The sequence below is a fragment of the Lupinus angustifolius genome, chromosome LG03, assembly GCF_001865875.1.
Source record: "Lupinus angustifolius cultivar Tanjil chromosome LG03, LupAngTanjil_v1.0, whole genome shotgun sequence".
Lineage (NCBI taxonomy): Eukaryota > Viridiplantae > Streptophyta > Magnoliopsida > Fabales > Fabaceae > Lupinus > Lupinus angustifolius.
In genome coordinates, this window is record NC_032011.1 from 29,386,015 (window position 1) to 29,411,418 (window position 25,404).

At 33.2% G+C, this 25,404-nt stretch overlaps 2 protein-coding genes across 9 annotated transcripts; both read left to right on the plus strand.

Moving 5' to 3' along the window:
• Window positions 3,011–22,540, plus strand: LOC109344405 (protein BREAST CANCER SUSCEPTIBILITY 2 homolog B-like). Of its 7 annotated transcripts, none has more exons than XM_019583189.1 (19): window positions 3,013–3,420; window positions 4,394–5,398; window positions 5,492–5,616; window positions 5,713–5,861; window positions 7,777–7,899; window positions 7,968–8,165; window positions 8,248–8,329; window positions 8,421–8,471; window positions 8,565–8,640; window positions 8,736–8,847; window positions 8,959–9,030; window positions 10,164–10,356; window positions 10,429–10,605; window positions 10,825–10,967; window positions 11,070–11,132; window positions 11,236–11,443; window positions 11,941–12,108; window positions 12,199–12,255; window positions 22,505–22,540. In XM_019583189.1, the coding sequence occupies exons 1-18, from the start codon at window positions 3,099–3,101 to the stop codon at window positions 12,250–12,252; spliced, it is 3,321 nt and encodes a 1,106-aa protein (XP_019438734.1). In that variant the 5' UTR covers window positions 3,013–3,098; the 3' UTR covers window positions 12,253–12,255; window positions 22,505–22,540. The 7 variants fall into 7 exon arrangements, 5 of the variants coding, with proteins under 5 accessions (XP_019438738.1, XP_019438734.1, XP_019438735.1 ...); XM_019583191.1 differs by lacking the exon at window positions 22,505–22,540 and having other exon boundaries at window positions 3,014–3,420; window positions 4,394–4,654; window positions 4,706–5,398; window positions 12,199–12,468; XM_019583190.1 differs by lacking the exon at window positions 22,505–22,540 and having other exon boundaries at window positions 10,831–10,967; window positions 12,199–12,468.
• Window positions 8,652–25,278, plus strand: LOC109344406 (transcriptional adapter ADA2b-like). Of its 2 annotated transcripts, none has more exons than XM_019583194.1 (14): window positions 8,652–8,664; window positions 17,162–17,250; window positions 18,298–18,362; window positions 18,440–18,621; window positions 20,065–20,130; window positions 20,280–20,405; window positions 20,489–20,561; window positions 21,410–21,470; window positions 21,548–21,606; window positions 21,697–21,774; window positions 22,482–22,707; window positions 23,224–23,434; window positions 24,184–24,486; window positions 24,844–25,278. In XM_019583194.1, exons 2-14 carry the CDS (start codon window positions 17,186–17,188, stop codon window positions 25,027–25,029), a joined length of 1,701 nt encoding a protein of 566 aa, XP_019438739.1. In that variant the 5' UTR covers window positions 8,652–8,664; window positions 17,162–17,185; the 3' UTR covers window positions 25,030–25,278. The 2 variants fall into 2 exon arrangements, with proteins under 2 accessions (XP_019438739.1, XP_019438740.1); XM_019583195.1 differs by having other exon boundaries at window positions 22,485–22,707; window positions 24,844–25,271.

Genomic DNA, 25,404 nt, shown 5'->3' on the forward strand with positions numbered 1-25,404 from the left:
CTCTAATTAAAAATTCTAAACCTTATTCTCTCTCCATAACCACATAAATTAATAGTGTTTCCATATTAAAGTTAAATTATAATATTTGAGACTATTATTAGATATGATAATCACACTAGATGGTACTATCTTGTCTTGCCATGTTTATTCATATGTGAACTCGTTTCTGACCCGGATCGACATGAATATATGATGAGTCTATTGCACGAAGTTTTTGTGTATCTTTCTAGATCCACGAGTATAAATAAATTTTAAAAATAATAAAAATAATTGAGAGTAACTTATGAGATTGTGAACATATTTCATACAATCTTATATATATTTATACTACTATATAAAGGTAAAACATGTCTAAAGAGTATTTAAGTAATTGAATAAATATAATTTCTATTGAATATATGTCAAATATATATAAATGACATTGAGATAACTGAACATATATAATTTCATTATGTCTCATTATACATCATAATAAATAATTACAACCAACATGACTTTATATTTTTTTGAGTGAAAATCAGTTTCACTATTCCACAAGTTTTTTTATTTTAAAAACATATTGTTTGGAATGCATATTGGGACTTTCTTACCGATTTAAAATCTTAAAATTAGAAATTAAAGGAAAATATAAAAACAAAACGGTTAATTTAACCTAAAAATTAGAGGGGTAAGTGGTGACAATTTAAACAGTGAAACTGGTGGAACTGAACCAAATCACAAAATATAGTTTGATTCAGTTTCGTGGTTCGATTCGACTATTTTTTAAGGAACCATTCATGTTCATTTTGGTTCATAGTTTTATAAATTTAGGATGATTTTATATATTACATTTTAAACATGATACATTTATTCCAACGATTACGTCCTAATTATATACTTCACCAACAAAGACAATTGTGAGTGACTCAATTATTTGAATGTTCAATTTAAAAAAAAAGATTGAACAATTACCTCAATCGAATATATTCAACTAAAAATTACAATATATAACACAATTTACCATATTTGACATTTATAATATACAGACTACACATTATAAAAAATATGAAAACGAATTGACAGACACAAAAATGTCTCTCAGTATGCTAGTTAATTAATATATAATATCAAAACATGACTAAGGGGAAAAATATATAATTGAAACAAACATACATTTAAATCATACATTTTGTATGTCTCATCTTTTTATTTGTCGTTATAATTTTTTTAATACTTTATCTTTTCAACTTATGATAAAAAGTAACATACAATATCATCATTATTAATAACATATAGTATTGGGACTTCATGAACAACTAGAAGAAAAATAACTCCATTAGTGAAGATATGTGTCTCAACAAACATCAAACTCAAATATTATAGATAAACAATAGAAATAGTATGAATTATGAATAGGAATGGCAAGGGGCGAGTCGGGGGTGGGTTTGCACATATCCAAACCGAATTCGAAATTCAAAACCTGAACCCAAACTCAACAGAGTTGAAAATAAAGATATCATTCCCGAACCCAAAAAAACCTGAAAATTATATATGTATTAAGGAAAGTATGATATTGTTTTCATTTCATTCTTCTCTAGCATTTTTATTTTCTCTTGTATTATTTCATTTCTTTTATGTTTGAAGATTCAATAGTATGTAAAGTAAATTTAGAAATTAAAAACAATGGACACATGATAAAAAATTTAATTTTAAATTGAATTACATTATTTCGGGGCGGGTTCGGGTTATGGTTTTTGCTCTACCAAACACGAACCTGTAAATTAAATCCGGGTAAAAGCCGAACCTGAAGCCGAACCTTAATCCAATCACATTGGGTTTTCCTCGTTAATTTTGGGTTCGGTTCTGACGGGTACCTATAGATTCAGTTCAGACGGATACTCACAGGTTCAGTTTTCATTATCATCATAATTATGAAGAATTAACACAATACGACACCTATTAGAAGTTTATGAAATGTATTATAAGCTATTTGTATTTAATTTGAATATCCCCTTATTATATCATTTAATAGTAGTAAGCTAAATTGAATATTTATTATTTAATATGTAAACTTTTGCTTTCATATTAATTCCTCTATATATAAATCTAATCGAAAGATTCACATGTAAATATTTATAAACATAACACTTTCATTTAGTATTTGATCATGTAGATACTAGTATTATGTATATAATACTGGCTTATATTGAGCCCAAATTGTTAGATATGTGCATAAATAATATTTGATACATAATAATAGATTGATTATTATAGAAACATGTCCTAGTTAAGAAACTAGATTGAGTGAATCATCATAAAAAAACAAATATACTATCATTTATTCCAATTTTGTGAAAAAAGTAATAATGAAGGAATAGTCTAAGTTTTTATAGTTTTAATTCATCCTAATTCTTTTTTTTTCCAATAACCAAAAAGTGAAGGATACTCTTGACAGTACAAAAAAATAAAAATAATTTCTCATGTATAATGAATTAATCTAATTTGGTGTGTGATTGTCGTATTAACAAATATCAGTCACAAAAATCAAACATTTAACATTTTTTAGTACTATCAAGGATATCTCTAACATTTTGGATAAGAACTGATCCCTTTCAGAATTCGTAACTACATGTTTCAACAAGTGTTAGTTATAGGAATCGAACCATCAAACTTGAAATCGAATGAGGCCTTATGACACTAAAACCAACATTTCACTACTTATTGTAAGTTTTTTGGTTTCCTACAGATATCATCGCACTGGAGGTAATCCTGTATAGCCGGGAACATCCACAAGTACGTGAGGCTAACTCTCCCTGCATGCATTTTTTCCGTTCACAAGCTCGAACCTGAGACTTTGTTTAAGGGGAATCAAACATGTACAATTTGAATCAACGCTACTTGGTTACTTATTGGAAGTTAGTCTAATACAAAATGTTATTAGATTCCAAAAAGTTACAAAAACTAAATTAGCAAATACAAAATTTTGGAGGGAATAATTTAAAAACGTTGAAATAAAAAAAAGCTTATTTTCCAAAATCGAAACATGGCTATGGCGGAAAAGAAAGAAATAGTAAAACCCTAATTTGTTGATCTGAGAGTGAAGAAAAGAGAAGAGAAGAATGAGGAAATGGAAGATAATCTCCGACGCCGATAACAACAACAATTACCACTGGCATATAACTCACGACGATGAACAACAATTACCATTGAATTCCGCTTCTACTGATTCTATTCATCTTCTTCCTTCAATGGCTGATCTTCTTCTTCAAGCGTGTTCTTCTTCAATTCAACAACAACAACAACAACAACAACAACAACAACAACAACCTATTGTCATGTTTCGAACCGCTCTCGGAAAACCGGTTCAACCGACTCAGTCTTCACTCGCCAAGGCTTTACTTCTACTTGGTGAAGATGCTAATGCTAATGCAACTACTCTAAGTGAGAAGAACTTTATTCTCTTTTTTAACTATTTCAATTATTTGTTCGCTGATTAAATTATGAGTTTAATATTTATGGATTATGATGTAAAAAGGTTAGATTTGTCGATAGATAGATATTAAACTCTTCAATTATTTAACTAGTTTGTTTTCTTTTAACTGAAAGAAAAGTCGTGAAAGTCTTCTCACAAGTGTATATCACCGTAGTTCCCGGCCTTACCGTTTCGAGTTGATTTTTTTTTGAGGGAAAAGGAAGGGTTGGAAACTGCTCAATATAGTAATTTGTGGTTTCCAAGCCTTTCAATTCTCTCCGAAAAACATAACTTGTAAATGGGCCATAGACTTTGTTGGTCTCTACTGGACAATGTACCTAGGTGCTTGCATCCTATGAAGCAAGGATACCCTTTTCTTGTTAATGTGCTGGACTGTTAGACTTGCTTCCGACATCGACAACAATTCTTTTCTTGGCTTGAACAACATGTCTGACATCTTTGGGAGATGGCTTGGATGCCCCTAAGTGGCTTGAAGTTGAAGGACACTGCTATTTTAAAAAAAAATCATATTTTCTTTTAAAACATTTTTCAAAAAGTTATTTGATAGATGTGATATTTTCCTAATTTCTTGGTTTTACATGAACAAATCTAAGGTGAAAGGTATATTTCATTACCTTGTTTTGGATTTTTTTTGTAAAAAGACAAGTGCTGGCATTGCAAAAACGTCTATTAATTTTTTTGTGAGGCTTTTTTATCATAGATAAAGTTGTTTTGAGATGCTGAATATATAAACCCTGGTCCTATATAACCAAAGTCGGGGAATGCTAACAATTAGAATAGTTGAATTCAGTGATGTTTTCTTGCAAAAGCGATGTAATAGAGGAACTAATTTACTTAGTAATTGTTTTTAAATCTCTCTTCCAATTTTTCAAAGTCCAGTTTTCTTATTGTGACTAATATATGTGATCCGGACTAATGTAGGCGAAGAACACAGTATAGATAATAGTTGCAGCTTCTCCAATTCTCTTTTTACGACAGGCTCTGGAAAAAGAGTTCCTATATCTCCGAATGGTCTAGTTAGAGCAAAGACTTTACTGGGGTTGAAAGAAGATGCTGATGGTAGTAATAGTCAAACTCTTCAGCATGCAAAAAAATGGCGGAACTCACCTCATTTACAGCTACATAAATCTGTTAACAGTAATAGAGCGATGAATGCTGCATCATGTCAAAATCATTCACTTGGTAGTAGTCATACATCAAAGAACGACATTGAAATAGAAGTTGGTCAACCAGATATGTGTACTTCTGGTGGTAAACAACCTCCAATTAAATTCCACACTGCAGGTGGAAGATCTATATCCGTTTCTAATGATGCACTGCAACGTGCTAGAAGCCTTCTTGGTGACCCAGACCTTGGAGATTTCTTTGATGGAGGGGATGCCGGTGACTCAATCTTCTCTTTACCAAATCAGAAACAGACCAACACTAGTTCATCTTGTGACAGAAGTGATTGTGATACTCCTTTGGTCCATCAAGTAACATCAGAGAGCAATGTTATGACAAAAAATTTCACGACGCCTTTCTCGTCTCATAGACAAAACGACACCAAGTTTCTTTGTGAAGGAACTGCAAATAACTTAATCAAAAAATTTGATGCTGCTGGGAATGAAAATGATCAGAGCCTGAAAAGTAGCATCGCCTGTGGACAGAAACCCTTACATGACATGAACCAAGTACCAGACTCAACTGCATATCATTCTTTGTTGAATGGTTTTTCTTCAAAAGTAGATCCACTTAGAATGTCATCAGGAAGGTCATTGACTGATATTTCCAATACCATTGACACCATGCATACAAACAATAAACAAGAACCTGCTAGTGGAAAACGAAGACTAGGACCACATGCAATGGTTTCTCCCTTTAAAAAGCCTCGTGGTTCCAATACCTCCATCCCTTCTGACAACAATGTTGGAGTTTTTTCTAATGGTCAGCATATCTGATAAGTTTTTAGTACATTCCTTTTTATCAGTTGCAAGACTGATTATAATCATTTTAATTCCTTTGGTTTGTGATCTTCAGGTTTCTCTCAATTTTGTGGTGGTGTTTCGGTAAGTAACATAAAGGTTTCTACCTTGTATCCATTTCGGCATCCAAGGATGCACATCAAACATTTTTTTGCAGTGCCTTCATTAGATCAAAATGTGGTGAGTTTTGTCTTTAATGTTAATTGTTATCTGTCCTTGGACCTCATTCTCCTTGCAATGACAAATTTTGTGCACCAAATTTGAATTTTGTTCCAGCATTTTCCAAACCTGGTCAGACAGATGACATCAGGTAATGCAGAAAAGTACATGTTCCATGAGGGGTCTGGTGAAGGTGGTATAGGAGCAGAGGCTTTTGTCAATCTTTTGGTCCAGCATGGAGCTTCCACGCATTTTGCTTCTAAAGAGTAATTTGCTTCTTCCTGAACTCTTGGTTCTAGTTTCTGTGGTGTTAAACTAGAGGATATTAGGTCTGGAATGAAGAAAGAGAGAATAGATTCAGCTACTCAGAATAATATGAGAATGATATTGATATGATGTGATGATGATGTGATACATAGGACACCCAATATTCCTATTTATACTAATACTAGAGTAACTGGACTTCAAATCCTAATTAAATAAGAAACAAATAACATTCTGAAGATAAGATGAAATCCTAAGATAAGACTCCTAAACATAAGATATGATAAGACATTTATCCCTAATATAAAATAAGATATTACGAGATATTTTAGATATTCTACCACCCTCTCAAGCTAAAGCACTAATATAAAATATAAAAATATAAAAGTTGATCTCTTCAAGAACAATGGTTGGGAAGGCAACTCATAGATGCTGGAGAGACCTCAGAGAACTGTTGGAGAGATAACTCAACAAAGTAGTTGGAATGATCACAGGCCTAACCAAAATTTCTTGGCATGCAACAAGTACAATAAGGTTTGAACTTCTCAATATCACACTTGGAAATTTCAAATACTAATGCCAGAAAACCCAAAAACTTTGAACTTGAAATTAAGATCGGCATCCAGGACAAAGACCCAGATGCTAAGCATCTAGGACAAAGATTTGGGATGGTGTGAGTCATAACTAAAATAAATCACCATCTGAATGATTGCCATTGGGAAGAGAAGTGCAACTAATATGATTCAGCCTTGGGATAGAGAAGTAATCAGTAATATAATTCAACAGTGGAGGAGGAGTCACCACTGTAATGATTGTTGTTGGAAAGAGAACCATTGGAGTGATCCATTAGTGATAAAGTCATCATCAGAAGGATTGCCTGTGAGAAGAGCCATAGGTACAAACCATTGGCAAGGGTGATTAGGTTGTGTCAAATTTGATAAAAGAGAGGGATTATCAGCTATATGATTAGAAGCACTGGAATCCAAAATCCAGGATTCAACAAGCAAGGGATGAGAGAAACAAGCCATAGAATTATCCATACAAGTTACAATGGCTGAAGATGAAGCCTGTTGGCTGTTGGGCTACCTTAACCTGAAGATACTACATATGCTCATTGATAGAAATCAGAGGCTCCTCGAGAGATTATGATTTAGCTGTGAAGAAAGTGAGACAGCACAGTCACAAAAGCTAAATAGGGAAGAAACTGAAAAGGGTAGGAAACCACTGCGAAACTTGAACCGAGTCGCCAAACCTGGGCAAAAAAGAACCTTGAGGAGATGACAAGCAGAAGGAGACTGGCGGCGAGATCAACTGATGACCGGAAGACAGTGCATGGACCTCATGTGCTGATGAAAACCAAGAATTGAGGAGGCATGTAGTGGTGTGTGGCTCCGGCTTTGGGGTTGGAGGAGACAACCGGATGATTGTGTCTGACACTAACTGGTGTCACACTGTCACTTTGGATACACAACCACTACACCAAACTATTCAGCCATGACAGTGACTGAAGAACCAAATAGCGAGATTACATGTGAGAATTCTGACTCCATCTTGAAACAACTGATTTTATCATATGACTTGAGAAAGGTTCTCAGCCTCAACCAGATATATACAGGGATACAAAGACAAGAATCGTTGATATTAGGAATTTGAAATAGTTACAATGAATGCCTATATAAGAAAACACATCAAAGAATAATGGTGTATGGTTACAATATCAATCACAATACCAATCATAACCAATTATAATCAACACTGGTGAGATTTAATTTAATAGTTTATCATAGTTTGGTGCTTACACAATTTTTTGGGGTATTTTTCATGTGTATGGTATTGCAAATTATACTTTAGTTAAACAATGCTATTTAACTAGTCTTAATTGACATAGTTTTACACTTTTATTGCACATGTCTCTAGGTGGGTCTTGAATCATTACAAATGGATTGTTTGGAAGCTGGCATGCTATGTGAGATGCTGTTCAGCTAGGTCTGCTGGAAATTTTTTGACTGTATCAAATGTACTTGAGGAACTGAAGTACAGGTATGTAACTGCTGTAAGATAAGATATTTTAGGTCTATAAAAAACTAATGACAACATTTGGTGCATAGATATGAAAGAGAAGTGAATCATGGCCACCGATCTACCCTAAAGAAAATTCTTGAAGGGGATGCATTACCTTCTTCAATGATGGTTCTATGCATTTCTAGCATTCACTCTAATCATGGACTGGAAAATGGGACTTCTTCTGAGACAGAGACCGGGACTCAGAGCAGTGAGTCAGTAATAGTCGAACTAACTGATGGATGGTAACATTTTTGACTTAATGCTGTCTGATTTTAAAATATATGAGGTTCCTTACCCTGACATGTAGAACGGTTTCCTTTGCAGGTATTCTATGAATGGCATGTTAGATGTTCCTTTGTCAAAGCAACTAGCTTCTGGAAAATTGTTTGTGGGACAGAAGCTTCGGGTAATGCATTGGTCTTTGTTGTTTATGTTTAATCTTACCTTCCTTCGTTATGACAGATAATATTGAACACTGTTTACTATGCCTTCTGCAGATTTGGGGAGCAGGATTATGTGGCTGGAATGGGCCAGTTTCACCCCTTGAGGTTTAATATGGCTTAAGATTATGGTTGAGTAAAGTATTCATAGATATTGCTGTTTTCTTCAGAAGGTTTCCTTATATTCTGTTCTGATTTCAGGTGTCATCAACAGTTAGTTTAATGCTGCACATAAATGGAACATATAGAGCTCATTGGGCAGATCGATTAGGATTTTGTAAGAATCTTTTAGTTTGTGAATGTCATTCTTTTCATTTTTATAGAATTCTAGCACCTTGTTCTTTGAGCTTATCTTCTTGAGCTAACCCATAGGTAAGGTAGCTGGTCCACCTGTGGCTTTCAGATGCATAAAAAGCAACGGTGGTCTAATCCCTCAAACTTTGGCTGGAGTTACCCGCATATATCCTATTCTTTACAAGGAAAGGTAACTTGAATATTTTCTACATTTTTGCTTGAAATATGAATAGTAAATCATTTTATAGTAATATTTTGTAATTATGCTATCAAGAAAGTTAATAACTGTTTTCCTTATTAGGTTAAGCTGTGGAAGGTCTGTTGTCATATCAGAGAGAACGGAGAATAAAATGATGGACCTATATAATCAGAGGTGACTTAATCTATTCACCATATTGAAATCAATGAGGCCTACTATAAGATAGTTACCCATCTATGTCTTCCTTTATTGTCATCTGATCTAAATATTTCCTTGTTAATCATGACTCATGAGCTTTTGCGTGTCTACGTCTTCCTTTTTTGTCATCTGATCTGAATATTCTCTGTTAATCATGACTCACTAGCTTTTGCGCTTGCAATTTAGTTCTGTGTGTGTGCTCCTAGGCAATTGACATGTGACTTTTACCGGATTTCTTCTCAAAATGCTTGATCTAACTAAGATTATGATAGCAGGACCTCATTAGGTTTGGTAATTGATAGGACCTCATTACATGTGGAAGAAAAATAACACGATTGTCGCATGTTTCACTGATAAAAATGACAATCAATATTTTGATGTGCATGAGGTAGTCCCACACGGCCTTGAATGTTGTAAAGGAACGTAAATTGTTGACCTAATCCATGAAATCATTTGAGCATCCTTTGTCTCCCACACGTGAATATAGTAGAAGCCATTGACATGTTGGAATAAATACAAGTTACATTTACAAGGTGATTGTTGGAAGTCCCACATCACCTGCACCATTATCCTTGGTGTGGTTTATATACCTGTTGAGTTATTCATCTCATTATCAATTAGTTTTGAGATGAAACCTTAATATGGTATCAGAGTCAGAGCCCAACTTCCCCCATTCTCTGTAATAGGCCGGAAAGATCCCTTTGCCTGGTTTGGCAGACTTATGCGGAGGAAGGGTGTTGAAAGTCCTACATCACTTGCCTCAATCTTCCGGGTGCGTTATATATACCATTTGGACTACTCTCATTGCCAATTTGTTTTGAGATAAAGCCGTAACATAGATTAATGATAATGCTACTCCGTAAATGCATGAATGGCATTTTCCTGGATACATGAATAAATGTGTACATGAATCTGAATGTCAAATGCTACAGCTTCCAATACTTCTAATTCCAACAACACAATTAAAGGGTTGTGAATTCCTAGGCTAACAATATGCATATAGGAAAGTCATAAAAATAACTGGTACTTGCTTTGCTACGTGATTGCTATTTGCAGTCCATAATTGTGAATTGTTTTTGGGGTGTGACTGATCACTTATGTGGCTGTAGATGCTCTGCTGTTGTAGAAGGCATCATTTCAGATTATCAGAAGGAAAGAAGAGGTTCACGTATTGATGAAAGTGATAGTGAAGGGGCTAAGATTTATAAAATGCTGGAAGCAGCAGAAGAACCTGAGTTCCTAATGGCAGATATGAGTCCGGAGCAGCTTAGTTCTTTTTCTGCATATAAGACCAAATTAAATGTAAGGTTATATTCCTACCTTGATAGAAGTCTATATGCTGAATGATATTTCTGATTTCACATCCATCTTCAGGCAATCAAACATTCTGAAATGGAAAAAACAATTGAGAAAGCTTTGAAAGATGCTGGCTTAAGAAACAGAGAAGTCACACCATTTATGAGGTTGCGGGTTGTTGGATTAACTCACAAAACTCGACAAGACAGGCCTAAAGAGGGCATAGTTACAATTTGGAACCCAACAGAGAAGCAGGTGAGGTTGGTAAGCCAGTTGCAAAGATTAGTCCAATTTCCTTCTGTTCATAATTTTCAGTACTTATATGCTTGTAGCTTTATATGTAAATAATTTCCTCAGTCCTAGTTACCATCATACACTTCGTTTTCTTTCTTCCATTACCTTACTATAAAAGTTTATCATGAACATAAATGACATTTCTCCCACAATTTCTTAATCGTGTTACTAATGCGACAGCGGCAGGAGTTGGTAGAGGGAGAAGCATATGCAATTGCAGGTCTCATACCATCAGGTGTTGATTCAGACATCCTTCACTTGCAGACTAGAGGATCTTCCACCAAGTGGTTGCCTTTATCTTCTAATGCAAAAGAACAGTTTAAGTAGGTACCAATCAATCAAAATAGGATGGGGAAAAATGATTTTCTACCGGTATATTCTGGTTATGCCAAATTTTAAGTCCAGCTTATTGTTGTCCTTTGCAGGCCTTTTTTCAGTAATCGAAAATCGATCTCAATGTCAAGCTTGAGTGACATCCCTCTTTCCAGGTATTTTGTCGCTCTGGTCCTTTTATATGTAATATTTATGCTATCAGTTAGAAACAAATAGGAAGAAAATATTTGACATTGCCTCTTCGTTATTCTTATACAGTGAGTTTGATATTGCTGCACATGTTGTGCATGTGGGAGAGGTTTATATATCAAGTCAGCAAAAAAAACAATGGGTTTTCGTGACTGATGGATCTGTTATGCATGGTTTACAATCAGAAACAATCTCTTTGCTCGCCATTTGCTTTTGCTCTCCATCAATTGATTATGATTCATTACCACCAATTAACTATAACCTTGCTGGATCTACGGTAATTACAATTTGTTGTATTTTCTTTTACTGATATTTTTGGCCTGTATATCCACTATGGATTATGATTTATTTCAATCAAGTAACTGTAAACTTGTTATGATTTTAGTTTATCTTTTATCAATACCTTTTACTGCTCTATCCTTCATACTTTCCATACAAAATAAAAATGTCACCTCATAAGTTCGTGCATATATCGGTGTATATTTCAGATTAGGCTTTAGGTAAATGCTATTGACACTCAATATTATCATCCATGTTCACTAGAAACCAATCACACCGTATAGTTTTTTTATTTTACGAAGGTGATGATCGGTTAATGAGAAATGTGAACAGGCCTTTGAGACTGTCAATAGTTGCACCCGTGGTTTCATTGTTATTACTACAAGTCTACAAATATATAGTTTATGAACTCTTTATGTTGTCTAGTGTGTGAAACATGTCCAATGTTGCATTACATCACAAGTTGGATGAATCTTATATTTTCATTATATGTAGGTTGGTTTCTGTAATCTTATTAAAAGAGAAAAGGACCAAACAAACCATATCTGGGTTGCTGATGCTACCGAAAACTCGACCTATTGTTTGAGTTACGATTCCCCGCACTATGCTCACCTCAGAAACACTGCCAGCTCCATCAGAAGATGGGCAAACAACTCTAGCTTGGTATGCATCATAGAACTCTCTACCATATCAATACTTATGATGTATGATGCAATTTCTTATCAGTTTTTGCTTTTTTCACCTTTTCTGCAGACAATAGAGAAGCTCAAGGAAAAAGTGTTGTCTATGGTTGGTGATTGTAAATGATAACTAAGGATTGGCCTATATTACTATGTTGCCATTGTTATGTTACTGAAGTTTTCTGAAATCTATGGCACTGGCATCAGTTGAAGTTACTGGTCTTGATTTACAACATATGGAAGGGTATTCACTTTAACCCATGCTCTTACCATTAATGTCATATTAATCTAATGGTTTTAAATCTCTTAATTTAATGAAGAGATATAGTTATACTTTCTTACATTAACTCAGTATAATCATAGCATAATGTGATTGTACCCAATTATGATATTTTTAGCTTTGTAATATAGTCACAATTAAAAGAATTGATCAATGATCTATGGCAAAATGTGAAGGTTATATCTGAAAAATTAAGAGAGAAAAATGTATATACCAACAATGTAATACATATGAATGGTAGATAATATAAATTTTTATATTGTCAGTATATAAATATTACACTAAAAAAAATTAAAGTTTGTAGTGGATTGATTGAGCAAGCAAAATGCTAAGCCAACATATACTTGGCCTAACATTTTTGACAGTTTCTTCCCCTAAATTAAACTTATACTAAAAATCATATTATTACATAATGACATTGTTCTTCATTATTTAACCTATAATTTTTTTTGGTCTCTTTTTGCGTCTAGGAATTGGACTAATCTCTTACAATAAAACTTTACTATAAAGTATGCTGTAAAAAATATATTTTGGTAAAGATTTGACATACAAAGACAAGAAATAAAATCAAAAGGATTAGAAAATGAGAAAAAAATGTGTGCACTGATAGTGTATGAATTTTATACAATGTTACTGTATCATTTATCATTTACCATTGATATTTAATTGTTATTGATTTTTCAAAAAAAAATAATCTAAATAAATAATGGATGATGAAATGCATATATATAAATCTTTACACTGATAGTTCCAGTGCATAGATTTTATACCTTAGAATATATGCAGATCAATCTATAAATATTGTCTAAAATAAGTATCAATTGAACTTTCTCAATAAACTCATCTTTTGTGTAAACAATTAGACACATTGAGGTAAGAAGTATTAATGAAAATGTTAAGCATTAATTAATAGTGTATTATTAAACATATTAATGTAATTTTTTTACATAACTAAAAGAGAATAAAGTATTTCATGCTATAAGGAGATAAATTATCTCTTAAAACCAAAATCATGATATATATTATATTTAACCATTTTTTATAATAAATATTTCTAAAACTAAATAAATCGTACATATATCATACTTTTATTAGCCGGAAAAGATAAATTATTTTATAGTATGAACTAAAATACATATTTTTATTTTAGGAAGATGAGGTAGATCAAACATTCAAAGTACATAACCACTTTGTAGTATTATTAGAATCACTTACAAACTAGTCCATATATCATTCTTCCAAAAAAAAAGATGTATCAACTTTTAAATGTGAATAATACAAATAAATGATAGATTATATAATGATTATATATAAATTTTTATACTAATTGGGCATAAATATTAACTCTTATTCTTATAGTAGTACAATTTAGTATATTATTACTCATAATATACATTTATGTTGTGACTTTATACTTATATCCATACGAGAGGAGAGATAAATTCATCATATTTATTCATACCAAATATTAATCTAAACTTATTATTTTTGTCCTTGTTAATAATAATATCTGAGTAAATATTCAAGGGTAATATTTTTAAACTCATACACTAACACCTCTGTATAAAGTCATGTCCTCCATATCTATATAGTATTTAACTTATAACCCCATCAACTATATGGTATTTGTTTAATTAATAATTAATATAGACACAATTAAAAAAGGAGTGCCTATTATTATTAATAAATAATGAAATAAAAGTACAATTGCTTTTACCTAATATGCAATGAAATATACAATCAATTGCTCCTCCGAAATCGAGCAGATAAAACCTTTATTTGGTAGATGAGAGTCTCTAATTAGTAACTCGTAGGCTCTCATTCAACATTATTCTTGCAAGCAGGAGAAAATGATAAATGGATTTGGGGCTTAGATACATCAGGATCTTATATGGTTAAAACTTCTTATGTGTGTGCCCTAAAATATTAGTTGCTTTGCTTGGAAGCTTATCATGAGAAGGTTACCGGCAAAGGACGAATTGTTCAAGAGGAACATTTTGAGGATGAATGTTTTGATATGTATCTATTGCAAGAGCTGTGTAGAATCTCTTGATCATTTATTTATCTCGTGTGACTTTGCTTCAAATGTGTGAAAGAGCTTCTATTCTTAGGTTGCACATTCATCTCCAAGTTACTTCTTCTATTTTAGAATCCTTTGATTTGCATGAATCCTTTGGTAATGCTAATAGGATAAAGCCATGAAGAATGTTGTACCGCGGTCAATCTCGATTATTTGAAAGATATGAGTTTTGTGGAAGTTATGGACTTGATCTAAACTAGATCATGGATTTTGTTTCCATCTTTTGTTTCTCTGAATATTTTACTTTTACAAATTGGTGCACTGACCCTATGGCTTGTATCCATTCTGGTTGTAAGTAGTTTTTGTGTGTTATTTTGTATTGGGTGGGACCCCTTATGCTCTTTTCTAATAAAAAAGTTCATTTTCGAAAAAAATTGCTCCTCCTAGATGAAGTGACATAAGCGTTGGTTTTAGGTTCTATGAAAGTAAGAAGGGAAGAATATGTAGAATCGACTACATAGATCAAACAACGTTGTAATATTCTATCATATATAATGTTTATTAATAAAATATTAATCTTTATATATTTCTAAATTATTTCACATTCTTAATTTTTTTTTTGATAAATAATTTCTTTTATACAATGTCTTGGTGCAACATTTAAAGTTGTTGTCATGTAACAAACAACCTAGAGATTCTAGAAACAAGTCATTAAGTTGCAAAACATAAACTAATCTTAAAACAATAAATTTCTTTCAATAAAAATTCCAAAACTAAATAAGGATTGGAATTTCACACCCTAAATTCTTTTTTGTTTTCGATAATTACATTCTTTTTTAAAATATGTAACAATTAGAGTTTTTTCTACCAAACAAGTCAGAGAGATTCGAGGAATCAAATGAGCTTTTGTAAATATAAGATAATATTTCTTACTATGGACTCATATAGTGAGGGGTTAAGATCCTCTCCGATACTAGAATGTGAGACACAAATTAATTTACTGATTTAAAAAAAAACTTTTAATTAAAAATAATTTACTATCCTATATTGTTGAATTTTTTTAAATGTAACATGCCATCATCTTCTCACTACTGGACCTTCTAGTGCCAGAGAGGATTTAGGTTCTATAATGAGTCCATTTTCATAATACCATTTTCATAATGAAATTATACAAGTCAAGTCACACAATCCTTTTATAGTATAGATATTAATATCATACCGGTTATTAAACCAGTTATGGTACTGTTATAATGATAGAGGTTCAATCGATGATTAACTAATTAAACTGTATATCGATAAAGTTTAATATACATATGTAATATATTAACATCAATGCTGAAAAATCAATAAAAAAAGCCAATGTTTTCTATTTTCATTAAAATTAATTTTAAATAAAAACCATTCAGTATGACCAGTACAGTGTAATTGAAAATCGACCAATATGACTAATTTTGACCAGTTTTGATCAATATGATTATATGACTGGTATAATTATTGTACTATATTGATATATGGACCAAGTCACCGGTTAAACTGGCCGACATGAACCGATTTTTATAACACTATTTTATAGTATACAACTCCCATATAAAAGAAAGTTGCAACTTGCACACGTATCTATGATCCTATCCATGTTAGCATGCTTATTATTCTATTACTTCAACATTGTAAAACTTTATAAACACATAATTTTGCAACAATACTACGAAAAATTGGAATAACTTAACATAAAAAATGCGAATAAAATAAAGAAATCGAAAAATATGAAGATATCACCTTATACAATAATTTCTATAGTTTGTTTTGTTTCATTGAAATATGAAATTATGAAGAAAATTAGGTGTGATGATATACAAGGGTGAAGAAAAAGAAGAGTGAGTGACTAAGAAATAAAAAAAAATGCCTATGAGTAGAAGAGGAAGAATTATAAGTAATTAAATTATAATTTATGGTAGTTTTGGAAATTTATATGAAAGAAATTAATGTAAATGATGAGTGTTAATATATACATTGATTGTGTATGAATTTTATACAATGTTATTGTATTATTCATTATTCATATTTAATCGACTCTTCACTCTTCAAAAAGTAATTAATTAGAATTATATAATGATTGTATATAAATCTTTACACACTTATCATAAATATTACACTATTTTTTTTAAATATTTTAAAAACGTAAAAGTAAAGGCTAAAATACAAAATTATGTGCTAAATAGATTCAACTTAAAAACTTAGGTTGAGATTGAGAAAATGTGCCATGATAATAATAAGAAATATTGAGAATTAAGTCTCTCATCGCCTACCTCATTATTTTGAGAAATATTTAAATACCTAGACTACTCCTCTTATTACCGATTGATTTTGAGATAAAACCTTAACAATAGAGTACAACATCTATAGATTTTTAGTATAAAAATTTACATATAATCACTATATTATTTATTATTAATTTGAATTACGTTTTTTGAAGAGTCAATAATGATTAATACGAATGATGAATAATGCAATGATAATATATAAAACTAATATATTTGGAAGTAATAATATTCTTATCTAATTAATAATTAAGTATTAAAGAATTGTTTTTAAACATATGAAATATATTGCAAAATAATAATTACCAAACACATGATATTTTATTATTAATTTGAATAAAGTAGGTTATAGAATAATAATAATAATGAATTAATAAATTGATTCCAAAGGTGGAGAGTGAAGAAGAAGAAGTGAGAGTGAGAGTGAAGAGAATTGCGTGATATGGGTCGTTGCCGAGCCACGTCTCGCCCTCCTCCTCCTCCTCCTGACGATGATCCCAACCTAAGGTCCTTTCTTTCTCATTACTTTCTTCTTTTTTCTGAATTCTCGAGTCATCATGAGGTTACAGGTTCAATTCCCGAGAACAGTCTCTCACCTAGCTAGTTACAAGACTGACTGTAACCTAGCTACTACCCTGGACCCCACTTGGTAGGAGCCTCTTGTACCGAGTCACATATTTTAATTGTTTTTATAGCTTATACAGCTTACCCCACTAGGTGCGAGCCTCATGTATTGAGCAGCTTATGCCCTAGACCCCAATAGGTGACCGTCTCTTGCAGTGTTGTTAAAACCGTTTCATACTTTAAGTGGTAAACTGGTCCCAATACTGGTACTAGTATGTGGTATAATAATTATAATGGTCATGCAATCATACCGGACTGGTCATACCGGCCGATTTTCAATTAAAGCGTACTAGTCACATTGACCGGTTTTTATTTAAAATTAAATTTTTAATGAAAATAATTTTTTTGTTGCTTTTTTATTGATTTTTCAACAACATTAATGTTAATATATTATATATATATTTAATTTCACTGGTATGCGGTTTAATCAGTGAACCACCGGTTGAACTGCTATACCATTATACTAGTACCCTAACCGTTTGATGACCGTTACAGTATTAATAACACTGGTCTCTCCTACTATGCTACCCTTTTTTACTTGTTTCATATACTCCACCAGATGGGAGCCTTTCGTACTAGCTGCCCTTGTTACTTGTATTGAACTGTCATTTTTTAATTGTTTCATAGACTCCAATAGTTGGGAGCCTCATGTACTGAGTTGCCCGTTTTCTTTCTTTAGCTTATACCTCAGACCTCATCAGGTGGGAGCCTCTTGTACTGAGCCGTATTTTTTACTTGTTTCATAGACTCCACTGGATGAGAGCCTGTTGCATTGAGTGTCTTTTTTTGGTGTGTACTTGTTTCATAGCTTAGGCCTCATCTTGTTGATGTTATGTTCATGCAACATGCTAATAGATGCATTCACATTCTTCTTCTATGTTTTTGATGTTATTGTTATTATCATCTTGTTTCTTTGTTTTCTGGTTTTAGAGCTAACTTAGCCAAGAGAAAAAGAGCTGGTTGGAATGTAGATATCTTAGACATTTCATCTACAGGTTAGTTTTTCATCAAAACAATCTCATATACTTTCAGAAAACCCCGTAATGTAACCCGATTCTCTATATGTTTGTAGGCCAAGGAATACTAGCTGATGTGAAAGTATCTCTATACCACTGCAATTATTGCAACAAAGATGTTTCCGGGAAGATTCGCATTAAGTGCGTTGTGTGTCAAGATTTTGATCTCTGTGTAGAATGCTTCTCTGTTGGCGCCGAGGTGACACCTCACAAAAGCAGTCATCCGTATAGGGTTATGGTATGCAACATAATTTGCATTGTTCAATTTTGTACTTATCGGATAGCATATATGATATTTTGTTTCCTCGATTGATTATTTGATTTATGACCGTTAGAATAAACACATGTAAAACATGTTAACTGTGCCTAGTGTAGGAATCAGTTATATCATAATAAATACACAATGCTTAGTGTCAAACCACTCATGCAATTCTATCATTCCCTTTATTATTTATTTGTGGCATCAAAAAGCCACTTGTTCCGCTGAAGCTCTAAACAATGGTGCTCCAAATATCCGTGCTTTCCAGCTGCCACAGCCAATCACAGGCCTCCATCACCCCTGGAGACCCTAAAACCCGACGCAGAGAGTATGTCGTACATCATTGATGGCGACCTTATGCGCCCCACATTTGCTGCACGTGAGAGTATGTCGTACTCTCGGACCACCAAATTTTGTCAGCAACTCGTTTGGCCCGTTTCTCATCCCTTTACTGACCCTGCTCTTTCTGTTTCTTGATGGAACATCCCCCACCACCTTCCTACCCCCGATTTCACCTGCTGTAGAAAATGTTCAGCCTCTCCAGACTCTCCAGCAACCCCAAAGGTCACCAGACTACCATTTCCGTACCTCATCTCACCCCATCCAGCATCCGTATTCTCCATTCCTTCAAATGTTGGAACCATCTTCAAGACTCAGTACACACAACTCCCAGATCGGGAGCTCTGATACCAGTTGATGGAACTAGATCAGAATTAGAGTAGAGTGTATTACTATTGATAGAACGTTTTCTTGAACAATATTTGAATGATACTGAAATAGAAGAAAGAATGCTACAATGGCTTTCCGTGTATTCGAGAAACCTGGAACTCTACCTCTTCCCCTTGTCTTTCCAATTCAATTGAAAAATTTCCCCACTCTCCCTATGATTCACTTATAGTCTGCCCTGGTCATCTAACTAACTATGACCAAGTCGTTACCAGTTACTAACCGTTATGCTTTGTTATTTATAGTTTTTGTTACGTAGTACCCAACATAAAGCTTCTATCATCCTTCCTTTTATCTCCTTTTTCTAATGAATATTTATTTCCACAAAAGAATGAACAACGGAATACCATTAAATTTAGGGATTGTACTAAGTACTAACCATATTGGTATTCCCTGAATGGCAATATTTGTTGCTTGAAAACCAGATCGTTAACGATTTGTAGAATAATGAGTACTTGCTTTAATTTTCTATAAATATTTTGCACATATGGTATCTGGGGCTATACTTAGTTGGTACACTACTAGGATTTCTTTCTTTTTTCTGCACTACTTCACTTATGGTAATCGCAATAAGAGAAGTAATAATTTTTCGCAATTTCAGTGTGAATTAAGTTTCCGGTATAAGTGCTTCCATGCTCATGGTTAAGATAAATAAGTGTATTAGTTAATGTTTCGAAACAAATATTGTTTGTACAGGACAATCTATCTTTTCCACTTCTATGTCCAGACTGGAATGCAGATGAAGAGATGTTACTTCTAGAGGTATATGATTTGAGTGTGGCGAACTCGTCTGTTTTCTTTCCTCTTTCCCGATCCCCACAACATATCTTCGTTTATGTTTGCTTTTCTAATTTCTACTTTACTGCTCGTTATCAAATTTTGTGTATCTTGACAAACTTGTTTCATTTTAGGGCATTGAAATGTATGGATCTGGGAATTGGAATGAAGTTGCCGAATATGTTGGAACAAAAAGCAAATCTCAATGTATTGACCACTATAATGCTGTATATATGAATTCACCATGCTTTCCTCTCCCGGTAAGACTATTTGAGAAATCTGTGATAGTATACATGCTACTATTATTTGCATGCATGGTTTAATTGTTCATATTCACACCCAGGATATGTCTCATGTTATGGGAAAGAGCAGAGAGGAACTCCTTGCCTCGGCGAAGGGACGTGAAGTCAAGAAAGGTTTGTTTTCAATGATCTAAATAACAACTTTTGGAGCTTTTGCATTCAAGATTTCACTAGTGTGTTTCATCTATGAACTTACATAGCATTGCAACTAATGAAATAAACATTCTTTAGTAATCTTTTAAATTAATATCCATTATTTTGTAAGTAACTCTTTTGCTCAACTTGTTCCAGTAGCCAACTTATTCTTCTAGGAATCAGCGAGAGAAATTGTTGTGCTATAGGAGGCTTTTTAGGTGTAGCCGTTGTCTTTTTTTTGTTGGATATGTCTTGCATTTTCTAGATTCCCAAACACCAAAATTGGAACAAAGTTAGGATGTCTTGAACCGAAAAGGAAAGTGAGTTGAATATTTGCCGAAAACAAAGGAGGAAAGTGGTTTTGGAGTAACAAAGTTAGATGTTTGGAATAAGGTCTATTCGAGGAAAGTGGTTTTGGAAAGTGTGTACTTCAACAAAACAAGATGTATCTATTCGAGTGAGTTGTGCCTAAATCGAAATGAAAAAATAATCCACTTGGGCAATGGCATATATGAACTAGCTTTTGGGGTGAGTTAGGCCCTCCAACCTCATTAATACGACAGTCATACATAATTTTAAATGCCCCGAAATAAACTTTTTCTTGCTGTTTAAGAGAAGATAAGTGTGATACTTCATTTTTAGTGTCTGAGGATTTTAAAAACGTCTTGTCAATTTATTTTGATCGAATTCTTTTTCTGATAACACCAAAATACAGATACTAGTTGCATTTTTCTGTTGTGGTCCTGATTTGCTAGTTGCATTTTGTAATATTAAGTTTCTGAGAGTTATTGTAATGATATTAGTATCATTTCATTTTATTCCTGCAGAATTTCCTCCGTCTGCAGAGCTTACTCTGAAAGAAGAACCTCCCTTCTCTGAAGGAATAAAGTAAAGTTTACCAAATTACACTGATTATTTAAATTGCGCATTTATAACTTCGCTGATTCTTTGGTGTAACATCTCAGCTCTGAAGAATCTAAGATGGTAGAAACCACTAATCAAACAATGTCTAAATTAAGCTCAGGTACAATCATATAGCTTGAGAAAATCGTCTTTATCAGTTTGTTCTGACATATTATGTTGTGTATAATTTATTCGCATGATATGGGTTCAGTATGCAGCAAAACTTACTCAAGTACAATTAAGAAGGCTTCCAACATAAGCCAGAATAATGACGGAGTTAAGGTGGAAGGTATATTTTATGAAGCATGCCTGAAAGTTATTGTTAGTTCAATTTTGTGATTAGAGATGCCATTTCTTTCGATTCAACATTGTTGCTTTTTGTTAAGATAAATGAGAGAAAGAGAGAAAGGAGCGAGATATATGATGTAATCCATGTGTCTCAACTCAACTACACAGTGAAGGTTTCTTTATTTATGCTTAGTGTAATAATTACAACATCAATCATTTTAACATGATATGATAAAATGCACTATGACGTCTATATAATAAATAATGATAATTACTATGATTCCAACATAAAAAATCCATGCAGCTTCATGATCTCCTTGACAAAGACTTCAACGATGTCTTCCACTGTGTCGGTGAGATCTTGCAATTAGAGTTGAGTAAGCATGTTATCTCGGCATGCATTGGTTCACAAGTAAATGGACTGGGTTGGGTTGGCCCGCGAGCTAGATTCTCCTTGCTAACTGCATCTTCGTATACTTGGGTCAGCAGTACAATGTAGTACACGATAATTTTTTTTACTCTTGCTTGTGAAACATGTATGTAATACACTTAACTCTCGACACTTATTATTCAAGTGCTCATGTTATATATATACTTGAATGTTTCATGATTTGAAAGAGTCAATATGAGTTGTCATGCGCTTTCCCAAATAGAAAATTGTAGAATGTGTATTCTATGTTCTAATATGTTGAATTGCATTTCTTTTACTAGAACCTCAAGTGGATCGGAGCATCGGAGAGAAGAAACCTAAATTATCCGCGGAAGATAGACCTTCTATGACAGAGTTGAGTGGATATAATTTTAAGAGAGAGGAATTTGATATAGAATATGACAACGATGCAGAGCAAACATTGGCGGAAATGGAATTTAAGGATACTGATACTGACAGTGAACGGGAAGTGAAACTGCAGGTGCTCCGTATCTACTTAAAAAGGTATTGGTGCCATATTTTATCGTAAAAAAAATAATCCTTATTCTTCCCAAAATAAATTAACTATTTTCAATTGATCTTCAAGATTAAGCATCCTAACTAGTATCTTCATCCTTACCTTTGGATTACTAGATTATCATTTTATTTGTATAAAAAAAATACTTTTCGTAACACAAGACTGAGTGCATTGTACTGATTTTGATTTGTTAATTTCTAAGCATAAATCTTCAGTTTCTTACCATGTTAGTTGTATATTTATTATTTGAAAAAGAATTTTTTCTTTTGCATTATTGTAACTTGAAACTATCCTGAACATTTTGTAAAGATATTCTTAGAATTATAACATTCAAATGGTAAAAGAAAATGTGAGGAGTCCTGCCATTGTAGCAAGCATCTTTGACTTATCTTATATTTCTAAAATCCGGTATACATATTTTTTTTTGGCATACATTTGAATTTTAGTTCTGTTATTCATTTTCCTCCATATCTGATACATGAGTATGATAAACTTCTTGGCAGGTTAAATGAGCGAAAGCGCAGAAAGGATTTTGTACTTGAAAGAAATTTTCTTTCTCCGGATCCTTTTGAGAAATCTCTTTCAGCTGAAGAGCTTGAAATATGTCAGCACTACAAGGTCTTCATGCGGTTTCATTCAAAAGAAGAGCATAAGGAGTTGCTAAAAAATATTATTGAAGAACACCGACTTGTCAAAAGAATAAAAGATTTACAGGTATTTCATTCTATTACACGCTTGTAGTTAGTTTCTCTAGTATACAAAAGATAGCGGGGTGGGGTACCGTCTATGATGCTGCTTGCCAAGAAAGGTGCTTCCATGAACCTTCGATTTAAGCTGTTCATTTAGAAAAAAAGTTATCGGTCGTTGAAAAAATGACCTGTAACCTGATAGTCATGAACTCTGTCTATACATCTCCAACCATGCAACTCTTGATTTGTGTTATATTGACCCTCCCACGCCACGCCATTACTTTTTACTTTACGCAACTCAAACTTTCTATTCTAATCAGACATCTTTTAAAAATTGCATCAAATAGGTAAACAATTAGTTAATTTGAGGTTTGGTTGTAAAATCATTAATCAAGTTTGGAGTCATAGTGTCACACATGTAATTAATTTGACCCGGTTCGCCTTTCTGGTATGAAGCCTATTCGGCCCTGCTCCGAATGCTTGTAGTTAGGTCTGACATGACCCGGCCAGCCTTACTAGTCTAGCATGCTTTTAAATTACGGCCTGCAATCACATTTGCAGTTGCAATATCGCAGTTTTGGCGCTTTCCGCAACTGCATCGCGACCGTAATTGCAGCTGTATTTCCCCGCATTTATTTGCAATTGCGGTAAATGCAACACAGTCACATTGTAAAACAATCATTGGGTCTATTGGGCCGGTCTAGAATGCTAATCGTTGCCACATATCTTAAATTATTCTGATATGACGCCATTTCCATTTGAAATATCTTGTAGGAAGCTCGTACTGCTGGTTGTCGAACTGCTGCCGAAGCCTATCAATTTGTTGAAGATAAGAGAACAAAGGTAGCTGAACAGAGTGCCAGTAAAGAAAGTGGTCAGATCGGTACAACCACCAAGATTTTAGGGAGACCAAATTCTCTCAAAGGCGACATTGATAGCAGCCCACAGGGACTTGTGAAGGGGACTACCGGTCCGTTTTCCGGTGTCAAGGATTCACCTGCTATACAAGCTATCTCAAATTCCCTAGAAGAATGGGATATAAGTGATTTTACAGGAGCTGAATTACTATCTGAATCTGTGAGAATTCTCCCTCTTGTTTTCCATCACTTTATATGTTAATATTTTGAGTAAATAAACATTTCAGTCTCTCGTGTTTTTCGACCTTACCAGTTTGGTCCCTCAAAAATTGAAAAACCCTAAAATGGTCCAAAAAATTTCAAATACGGGTCAAATTAGTCTTTTTTAGCATGTTTTACAACATCCGATAGAGACTAATTTGACCTGCATTTGAAATTTTTGATGACCATTTTGGGTTTTTTCAATTTTTGAGGGACCAAACTGGTAAGATTGAAAAACACGAGAGACTGAAATGTTTATTTACTCCACTATTTTTTCTTTAGAGGTGTTGGATATATTTATTTGATTAATGTGCAGGAGAAAAAGCTTTGTAATGAGATCAGAATTCTACCATCACACTATCTCAACATGCTTCAGATCATGTCATTAGAAATTTCAAAGGGCAATGTAACAAAGAAATCTGATGCACATAAACTTTTCAAGGTAGACCCAAGCAAAGTTGATAGAGTCTATGATATGCTTCTTTCAAAGGGTCTTTTTTAAGCATTGTGAAATGCTACATAATGATTATAAAGCCATTTTTATTTTTATTTTCTCTTCTTCTTTTGACATTTTTCTGCTTCAAAAATAAATAGAAATATTAGGATACAAATGCATGAGTATTTGAATTAAGGAGAGAGGAGATTTATGTAATTTTATTGTGTTCTGTGGGTACCAGCAAAATATGATGAATAGAAAGAAAAAATAGATTTTTTATGTAATTTTTGCTTAGTAAGTGTTTTGTGTAATTTAGGTCCCATTTGGGTATTGAACTTTAGGCAGGAACATTTACATTTATGGTCCTTATCAAATACATTGTAACTTGGTTATTTCCCTATCCTGCAAACTTTTAAATAGGTGAAAATCGAGTATGGATCC

Bases quoted from the DNA above. Each gene is read 5' to 3' on its own strand.
- LOC109344405 (XM_019583189.1), top strand. From the start codon at position 3,099: ATGAGGAAATGGAAGATAATCTCCGACGCCGATAACAACAACAATTAC. The intron at 8,330-8,420 runs GTAATGCATTGG...TGCCTTCTGCAG, and splicing joins TTGTGGGACAGAAGCTTCGG to ATTTGGGGAGCAGGATTATG. The intron at 10,606-10,824 runs GTGAGGTTGGTA...CTAATGCGACAG, and splicing joins GGAACCCAACAGAGAAGCAG to CGGCAGGAGTTGGTAGAGGG.
- LOC109344406 (XM_019583194.1), top strand. From the start codon at position 17,186: ATGGGTCGTTGCCGAGCCACGTCTCGCCCTCCTCCTCCTCCTCCTGAC. The intron at 21,775-22,481 runs GTATATTTTATG...CATTTCTTTTAC, and splicing joins TGACGGAGTTAAGGTGGAAG to TAGAACCTCAAGTGGATCGG. The intron at 24,487-24,843 runs GTGAGAATTCTC...ATTAATGTGCAG, and splicing joins CTGAATTACTATCTGAATCT to GAGAAAAAGCTTTGTAATGA.